We start from the raw sequence: 10,087 nt of genomic DNA, 5'->3' as shown, positions 1-10,087 counted from the left end.
CTTCTGAGAACATGCCTGTTTTCTGACTTAATATTCATCATACAAAGATACATTTTTGAAACAAAGAGAGTAAGGAAACCAAACCATATAGAGAGTGATTAGGAGGCAGCATGAGTGCAATATTATGAAGATAGCAGATGTGAGTACCCAGCTCCACAGTCCTGATTGTAGGATAAGTAGACAGTGATGCTGCATGGTACACACACACCTCTCACATAGCAGTCATATTACCACTAAGGATGTAGAGGGAAGATAGTACCTAGAAAACAGCCAGCTGCCTCCCCCCACTGTTCAGTCCTTAGATGCAGTGTTAAAAGCTTCTGTTCATTTCCCTACACCCCCCCTCCTCCACTCCTACATCAGCCTCTATGTCAGCTGCAGCACCAGGAGAAGTACTAGTGCTGCTGCTTGAGAATAAAAGAGCACAGACAAGACAAGGGAGAAATGAACAGAAGCTTTCAGTACTACTCCAGCTCCCATGAACTGCCTGGGTCACTTTGCTGCACAGAACAGCTAAGACAAGGAGGACACCTGAAGCTACCTAGAAGTTAAGGTTGCCTCTACTAGCTCATGCATTGCTGGCAGCCAGGGCAATGGACCATTTACAATTTTTAAAGTCTTCAAGAAATCCTCACCTTGTCCCACACTTCCACATAAGTTTTGCCTGCTTGGACAGCACCAGCAATAACAACTTCCATGCATATTATAAAGGCTAGAGCCATTAAGTCTTGGAGTAATCCCTGCAGGACAGCTTGAATGAACCAGAAGATCAGACTGACAAGACTTTTTTTTGGGAGAAGCCAACCTTGCTAGGGACCACAGCATCATTTGTGAATGTAACAATGGATGTCCTCTGTGCCTGAAAATGACACGTACCAGCACAGATGAGGTGATTATTGATGTCTCCATCAATATTAAGATTTAAAAAAACATAATGCCATATTTTTAATATTACAGCAGTTTGGGGCTAATGATAGAAAATGCATTGCATTGTTGACTTACATCTCATTCAGCTAGGTGACAAGTGAACTAGATTTCTTTATGCTGTTAATATGGATGCTTAAACTCATTGGTGGATTATTGGATTTGCTTTATTAGCGCAGAGTGATCCTTATTACCTAGCTTTGGAACACTTTATTCAGCACTTGGAGATTTTTATTCTTTTTGTGCATTGTTTTATTAAAGTTCTGGATCTATGAGCCATCACCAATTGCAGTAAAAAAAAAGCACAATTTCAGTACACATCATCCAGGACTTGTGCTGTCATCAGAGGGGTTTCAACCTTTCAATCGTTTCAAGATGAAGGGGCATCAGTGTGTCCTACTCTCTGTAGCTTTGAGGTAGTTCTGGTTCATCCCCTGGAGGTTTGATTTATGCTTTCAGAACTCAGTGATGGAACCACAAAGCCAGTGCCAACCGGCCCCAGACGATGTGAATGTCTCCCAAACCAATTATTCCTATGATGGTACAAGTTGCATTGCAAGTCTGGACAACCATGGGCAGGACTTTGAGCTGTCCTTCTGGAGCATTGTCCTTACTATTATCTTAGCTCTCATTACTCTTGCCACTTTGTTGTCCAATGCATTTGTAATTGCAACAGTCTATCAGACCAGAAAATTGCACACGCCTGCCAACTATCTCATAGCTTCATTGGCATTCACAGACCTTTTAGTGTCTATTCTTGTTTTGCCAATCAGCACCTTGTATACTGTCACTGGCAGATGGACTTTGGGGCAGATTATATGTGATATGTGGTTATCATCTGATATCACTTGTTGCACTGCATCTATTCTCCATTTATGTGTTATAGCCTTGGATAGATATTGGGCGATCACTGATGCAGTTGAGTACACCAAGAAAAGGACTCCAAGAAGGGCAGTCATTATGATAGCTCTGGTATGGGTCTTCTCCATATCCATCTCTATGCCCCCACTTTTTTGGCGTCAATCAAAAGTGGAAGAGATCACTAAGTGTGCTGTGAATACAGATCATGTTTTGTATACGGTGTACTCTACAGTTGGGGCATTTTATGTTCCTACATTACTTCTAATAGCCCTATATGGGAGAATTTATGTAGAAGCCAGGTCTAGAATTCTGAAACAATCTCCAAAGAGAACAGGTAAAAGGCTGACAAGGGCTCATCTAATAACTGACTCTCCTGGATCTTCTTCTGTGTCCTCCACCAATTCAAGGGCTGCAGAACTGTCCAGTGACACAGGTTCTCCTGTATACCTAAACCAAGTCAAAGTTAAAGTGTCAGATGCTCTACTAGAAAAGAAGAAGATCATGGCTGCCAGGGAGAAGAAGGCTACCAAGACCTTGGGAATTATACTTGGAGCTTACATCGTGTGTTGGTTGCCATTTTTCATCATCTCATTGGTTATGCCCATCTGCCAAGATGCTTGCTGGTTTCACCCTGCTATATTTGACTTTTTTAATTGGCTTGGATACCTTAACTCTTTAATAAACCCTATTATCTATACAATGTCAAATGAGGACTTCAAGCAAGCTTTTCACAAACTGATACATCGTTTTAGCTGCTCTTCATGATTCTAGCCATTATGTACTTCTCAGTTCTACATGAATGCACTTGTTTGGGTCTGATGTCACAGGTAAGTCCCCCTTACTTATGGCTGCAGATAATAGAGGATTAGTGTCAGGTCAGGTAGGGTGGTAGATGGCCAAGTGTAAGGATTTCCTTGTCCCCTGCACATGTGTATGACTGATCTGTAAAAGGGGGATGACTTATTATAGCCTACTACCTTCACATTGAATTTTCTCATATCAGACTTATATCAGCAGCTTTTAGAAATGTACTTTATGAGACATACTTGTGTTCACTGTGTTTATAGGATCGATCAGCAGATTTGTTTTCCAGTTAATGGAGTTCAATCAGAGTTAACCGATTTGCTGATGAAGCATCAAATTGTGGTTCAATAGACAAACTGACGTTGATATATCTGAATTAGAAAATGGTTAGATCATTAGGCATCATAGGAGCAGAGAAAATGATGAAGTACCCAGCAAAAATGGCAATCAGTAGCATCAAAAACCTCTCCTACAGGAAAAGAACAGCTTATTTAATTATGAATGTTATGACTGCAATTATTTTAATACAATCATTGTTCATTCATTTCATTAACTCATTGTGTGTGGGCATCCCATAGTGTCTGATGTAAAACCCCCCTATACCCTAAGACAATGCCTACTTAGCATGGGATGGATAATGTACTGCCGCAAGGTTCCACAGGGTCATGATGCCTTGGTGCCCTCTGTGGCAGAATATTGCATGAAAACTGCAGTTAGTGTGCTATGGTGCCTCCAATCAGATCACTTTTCCTTATATTTTTTGGACTGTTGAAGTCACTTAGCAAGTGGCTATTTACTTTCAAGTTGACCTAGTATTCAGCACATCAAATTACAGTGTATGAACACACATAGCAATGAATTCCCAATAAAACACAGTTGGTTTTTATTCTATATAGCCCATTCTGACACTCTATCAATAATTCTATGAATGTTTTCCTTTTGTCTGCAGAACCCAGTCGATATTGTAAAGAATCACTGCCTGAAACTCCCTATCCCGAGTTGTCAGACTCATGAATGCTGCTGAGCACAAACGTCAATTCATACTGCTATCCTACTGTTCAGCTCTGCATTTCAATGCTATGACTCTAGCAATGATGCTGCTTAAATATTCACCCATGTCAAATTCAAAGAGTTCATCTTCAGAACAATGCTTACAATTGACACCTGGATTGGAAAATTTATCTAGACTTCTGTTTCCATGTTTTTTATTTCATTTTTTCCCTTAACACCATTGCCTTTTTGGCATTTGAAGAGTCTGTGGAATTCTTTCCATGCACACTGTAGGGGTGTGCACAGTTGCTATGTTTTATGTCACTAGTATTAACGTGTCTATGTGTATTCTTGTAATTTATTTCTGTAGAGAAAAAAAAGGTTAATATGAGTTTTAAGAAATGCTTTAAAGATGTGTCACCATGTGCAAGTGGCCCATTCATCTCAAGCTTTCTTAGTAAATGTAGTGTGCAGGAGTGTGCAAAAACTACACCAATGTGTTCCAATCAATATGAAGCTACACTCATAAATTTCCCAAATCATTCCAGCTAAATGATGTATGTGTTAATGTATCACCTATATGATGGATGTGCAATGGACTGATGTGCCCTTTAAATGACTGGCCTTTTATTGCAGTGAGAAGAAATTGCAGCACTAATAGGAAAGTCATATTGTCTCTTTTAACACAGGGTTTGACATACATTTTAATATTTAGGTATGAAAATATAGGCAGTGTTTATAATTATGGTTGATGCACACCCCTACTGCATTAAGCACAGAGAATGTATGTTTTTTTGCTTGTTTAAGAAATAAATCTACCTAAAATGTATTTTGCTGTACACTGTCAAGAAGTTCAAATGAGTTTATATTTCCAGAAAAGTCACTTATGTGCAAAATAAATGACTAAATAAATCAGATCAGTTTATTTTATTATCATATTTAATTATTGTCATTGCAGTTTATTAACAAGTGTCCGTTTGCTTTAAACCATGCACACTGTGAGTAAGGTTTAATTAAAAAAAGCCATAATATTGAAAGGCACTGATTAGAATGGATTGTGATTTTACCTGTTAGATACCAACATACGTCTTTGTTACTTCTATTATGTTGAATGTGTTGAATGAACAAACACAGATTACATGATTATTAAATATAACAATAAAATACATAAATATTTTTTCAATTTTTAGTAGAACTTTATTCTCTTTTGGTCCCAGTTGGGGTGACTTGTTTATTAAACCACTGAGTATTATAAAATAAAAAGAAATCTACTTTTAAATAGGATAATGCAAAGAGCCATGATGGTGGGGAAGTGTAGAAGTCCCTAATATCCACACAGTTAATTTTTTTTCTGTATAGCTACTGATTGGTGTGTATACTTCACTGCTTATAAGGGTTTAAAATTTGTATGTTAAATTATTGTACAACCACATTGCCAGATGTATAGACAACTTAACATACTTTAAATATCCTGATTTAAAGTGAACTTGTTCAGTAAAATTCCTCACCATAACGACACAGGAGGCTTTAATTAATGAAATTATTAAGTTGTCACCCATCCCTTGCTCAAACGACTTTATTTATTTTACCTAAATAAAGTAGGTTTAGAAATGTACAAAGCTATAGTGCTGAGCGTTAAGCTCTTAGAAATGTTGTAACTGGAACATAACTGGAGAGAAGCCAAGTGTGCCTGGTTTTCTTTAATCTTCCCACCCCATCCCCAACAACAAATACTTCTCTTTTAGTGGGGCCACCAGTGGAGCATGAGAGTAGCTCCATGTGGCAGTAACACTCACCGAATTACAGCTCTGTGCAAGCTATGACTCTAATGACTCATGGCTCACGCAGGACTTCTCTTTGCTCTCCATGGATGAAAAGGAAAAGAGCAAAACGACTGTTATTTGTAGAGGTCTGCATTTAAGTGAACCTGTTGCTTTACTCTATATTGGCAAACGGCAGATTTGCTTTAGGCAGGTACACCCATTGTGTCTTAGGCATTAGGTACCTATTTTGTGCTACACTTAGTACTTCTTAATTTAGCATATAAGATATACTCAGTAGTTAGTACTTATGGAGTATGTTAGTACTTCGTAAGTATGTTAGTAATTTATGTATGTGCCAGTACCATGGTTGCTGTAAAAAATCTATTACACTAACCTGGAATGGATTTCTTAAAAATCTTTAGCAGTAGATTCCAAGAGCCTCTTTGTGATGCCAGCTTAAGCTGTGTATTCCAGCACAGGGCACCCACTGCCCCTACAGCAGGGGTAGGCAAACTCCGGCCTTTAAGCCAGATACGGCCTAGCCGGTAGGGGGCCTTAGGAACTACCGGAGCCGGAGACGCTTTGCCGACTCCCCTTTGCCGACTCCTGCCCTACAGTGTTCTGGATACTGAGAGGCAACCTTGCAGTTTAAGAACTTTTAACAACTATTGGCCTCTTGTAAGTGGTAGTGGTGCCCTTATCTGCCTTAACTTATATGACTTAAAGCTGTTCCTGATATTTTGAGGTTATGATCAAACTGTAGACTTTGACCATTTTGTCTTTAAGGGCAAAGTTTATTGAACCCTCACACTCTTAAGTTAGGTGCAAAGCTCTTGTACTTAATATTGTCATCTTACTTGCTAAGAATGTCTAAGGGACATGCTCTAAAAGAAAAAAATGTAAAAAATCCATGTCATAGTTACATAAATTAATGGTATAGGCATGAACATCTGTTTTTTTTGCTGACTTTTTAACTGGATACTTTTCTTTAAGTCTGTTATTTTCATCCATTCACAAATCCCACTTTGGAAAAACCTACTGTATTGCACTGGGCTAGGGAGACAGTTATAGCTTTAAAACAATTTAATATATATGTAAATATATAAACAAATTCAAAACATAGTTGTAGGATGTATTAAACTGTAGTCTTTGGAATGGAAAGACTTTCTATGGAATCTCAATGTTGTGAAGTTCTGTGGATGGGAAGCTTATAGGAGTCTGGAAATCCTTTTTCTTAAGGAGGCCTTCAGAAATCTGCCCCTCACCCTGAGAATGAGTACAGGGCTACATAATACTGATTCCCATAAAGGGTTAAGCCTTTACGAAAGGCTCTATTTAGTGTGACATTCAAGTTAAATTTTCAACCTGGAAAGTGGATTTTTTTAGGTCAACCTAGTTGAAATTTCTCCACTCATCTCTAGCCCTGAGACAAGCATCTTGAGAGACTGAAGTTATCACGCTCATGAAGACAGAAAGAAGCATTTTCTCAGTCTTTAACTTATGAAGTGTAGTAGTTACATACAATACTATTTTATGGTATTTCTTTCCAATTTTTACTCAGTTTTTATTTAGATTAGAGATGAAAATTTATTTTGTTAAAAAAAAATTATGTACATTTTTTCATGTTTTTACATGCTTTAATAGAGCATTCATCTTGTCGATGTTTAGCAGCTGTTACACCTAAAATATGTTTACCCTACCTCCAATCCATTTCCCACTAAAAAATATTTGAGAACATTGCTTTATTCTTTTAAGTTTCTTTAATTATTGCTGAATTTGATTTGAACAAATTTTCGAAGGTGGAAAACTTGAATTTTTATTGACAATAATAATGTTAATTTCTTATGGGTGGGGCAAATAGCATAGGAAGAACTGTGTATACTGTTTTAATACTTTCATCAGAAATTCCACAACACAATTTATCATGTCAAAAATATAAAGGAAAATCATTTATACCCTTTAGTGTGCAGGTGGCGGAAGCACTAATGAAGTGCCACACAGTGTGAATTAGGTGTTACTACTTTCACACATATATTAACACATGTTTTTTTGTGCATTGACATTTTGCACTGCATTTCTCTCTAATAGACCGTCCCCACACTTCTATGCAGTAAGAAGCTTAAGCATCTCCTTACTTGTGTGCCATTGAAAATAAATACCAATAACCTAAAGAGCACATACAGTAGGCTCTCATATAGGTGATGCCACCCTTAATACCATTATTATCCATTAAAATTTTACTTCCAATCCTAGAAACAACTGTATTTTTCTGGCATGTCATGCCATTGTATATGATACTCCATTAGACCCAGGGTGAGGCCACTAGTAGGTAACAGGCTGTGTAAGACAGCAAATAAAAAAACAAGAATATAAAGGCTACTGTACAGGTGTTAAACTTTACATAAAGGCATCATTCCTGAACTAATATCCTACTTCATCCTGGATAATTACTAACTAAACATGGGGCAGGCCTTTCTCTTTGGGAGTTAATAGATGTTACTCATTTTACTATAATTAAGTAGCATGTCTAATATCATGGATCAATCATACCCATCATTCAATTTGACAAGTATCCTTATCAAATATATATAAATTTTTAATTTGTGTTCCCTGAAGCAGCCATCAAAAATTATGCCAGTATTATTGTTAGCTCATGGAGAACTAATTTCATTCGGAAGTTCTCCATAGAAGTCAGTTTCATTCAGTTTCTAACAGCTTAGATATATTGGTATGTTTACACTTTAGAAGATATCTTGCAGGTTGACAATATTTTGCAAGAAAATACGAATAGAGCTAAGCTTTCAGTGCAACTGTTGTTAACTTGGAAGATGGATTTCTCCATGATGACTTTAGTTACATAGATGAATGAGAGTTTGTTTTAAAGTGGATGGTATAATTCATTAGTTTGTGTAATGTGAGCACAAATACACTACTTTACATTTAGCTACTAGGAAGAGTTGAGGTTTTTGGATACCAAAGTAATGTTTTAGACTCATCTGCCTATGAATGTATATAAAACCAACTTCAGGAAGTTGGGCTAGTATTGTTTTTGCAACGTTGGGCCTTTCTACTATAGGACCAATGACAACAATTTATTGAAAGCATCATTAGAAAGACTTTAAATAAAATTAAACCAATCTGCATGCCTACAGCTTACAGCTAAGATAATGTAACCCCCACAGTAAGCAATATAAAAAATAGACCTGGGTACTGTGTGCACTAGGTGTTACCTACTCCACAGTTGAGTGAAGTCCTAATAAATTATTTTCCAATTTCCAAAATAAGGATATATTTGTTTAGCATAGTAAATTCAATTCACAGATAAAACTTGTATAAGTAAATGTTTTCAGTAGCTCTGAAAAGGTGATCTTTTGTCATACAAATTATGTTCACTTGAACCCATTTTATAATAAATAATTCAGCATATAATTTCCCAAGTATTGAAGGACAAGCCAGTTGTAATTCATTTACCAAAGACATATTAATGTTCTTCAATTATAAAATGCATTTATAATTCATAGACCTTACACATACAGGACTATATAAATATTAGAGTATATGGTGATCAGTGTCTTTAACCCAAGGAACCTCACTAAGCATATTCATTTATTTTATAGCTGAGCTAATAAAATTATTTGTCATACTTTTACATACTTTGTCAAAAGTATCTGGTCTTTTTCCATTTGTACTTTCTCTACAATATAATCGTAATATATTTACTACTGAGTTGGAGATCTGATTGTTTGCTAACAAATGTTTAAAATCATCTTTTTTAGTGCAAAATTACTAGAAACTGTTCTTAGCCAATTTTAGGCACTTTTGCAACATGGGGGCAGTCTGAATCCACTTTGATCAGTTCATCTATTTTTTTGTTGTTGGTAGTTGTTTCTGGTCCAATTACTCCTTGGCATCAGGAACAGGTGCCTAAACACGTCACAATTCCAGGATTGATTTACTTTAAAGAATGTCAGTCGATCCATATTGGTGGTAGACAATGTAGTCTGTTTTGGAGTGGCAATTGGAAACATTTTTTATGAAACAATGGTAACAAGTCGCCTGTGTATAACTGGAAATAATTGCTGTGATTTCACAAAGTTAACAGTCACAATATGAGAAAACAGGCATATTTTTACCCACCAATGGAAAAAAAATTGTCTGTGTATAACTGGAAACAGTTGCTGTGATTTCACAGGGTTAACAGCCGCAAGATGAAAAAACTGGCATATTTTTACCAGTGGAAAAAATTTGTGTATAACTGGAAATATTTGTACACGGGTAACAATCACAAAATGATAACACATGTCATTTTTATACTCCAGTGGGGAAAATTTTTCTGTATACAACTGTCACTTTATGGGAAAACCAGGCCAATGGTTTTAGCAAGAATAGGAGAAAATTGCCTGTGTATAACTAGAAAAAAATGCTGTGACTTTACTTTGTTAAAGTTACAATATTAGAAAAACAAGTAAATATAATCAACAATAGGAAAAAAATCCTGTAAATAACTGTAAATATTTGCTGTTATTTCTACTGGTTAAAAGCTATAATATGAGAAAAAACTAGTGATTTTGTTAGTAATAGTGAGAAATCATTGCGTATGTGTAACTGTAAATAGCTGCTATGATTTTACTTGGGTAATAATCAAAACTAGAGAAAAACAGGCAAATTTTATTAACAACAATAGCCAAAACAATGCCTGTCTACAATTGGACAGAGATGCAGTTAAGAAAGCCAGTGAGGTAAAA

At 36.4% G+C, this 10,087-nt stretch overlaps 1 protein-coding gene across 1 annotated transcript; it reads left to right on the top strand.

The window, feature by feature from the left end:
- The first annotated feature begins 383 nt into the window (after positions 1-383).
- HTR1B (5-hydroxytryptamine receptor 1B) lies at positions 384-4,496 on the top strand. Its single transcript, XM_072408553.1, has 2 exons — positions 384-2,612; positions 3,539-4,496. Exon 1 carries the CDS (start codon positions 1,393-1,395, stop codon positions 2,548-2,550), a length of 1,158 nt encoding a protein of 385 aa, XP_072264654.1. The 5' UTR covers positions 384-1,392; the 3' UTR covers positions 2,551-2,612; positions 3,539-4,496.
- The last annotated feature ends 5,591 nt before the right edge of the window (positions 4,497-10,087 follow it).

This window comes from Pyxicephalus adspersus, chromosome 4 (assembly GCF_032062135.1).
Source record: "Pyxicephalus adspersus chromosome 4, UCB_Pads_2.0, whole genome shotgun sequence".
NCBI classification, from domain to species: Eukaryota; Metazoa; Chordata; class Amphibia; order Anura; family Pyxicephalidae; genus Pyxicephalus; species Pyxicephalus adspersus.
Note: the sequence above shows the minus strand (reverse complement) of the source record. Positions and strands in the feature narration are given on the sequence as shown.

Excerpts from the sequence above, each read along its gene's own strand:
- HTR1B (XM_072408553.1), top strand. The coding sequence starts at position 1,393 with ATGGAACCACAAAGCCAGTGCCAACCGGCCCCAGACGATGTGAATGTC.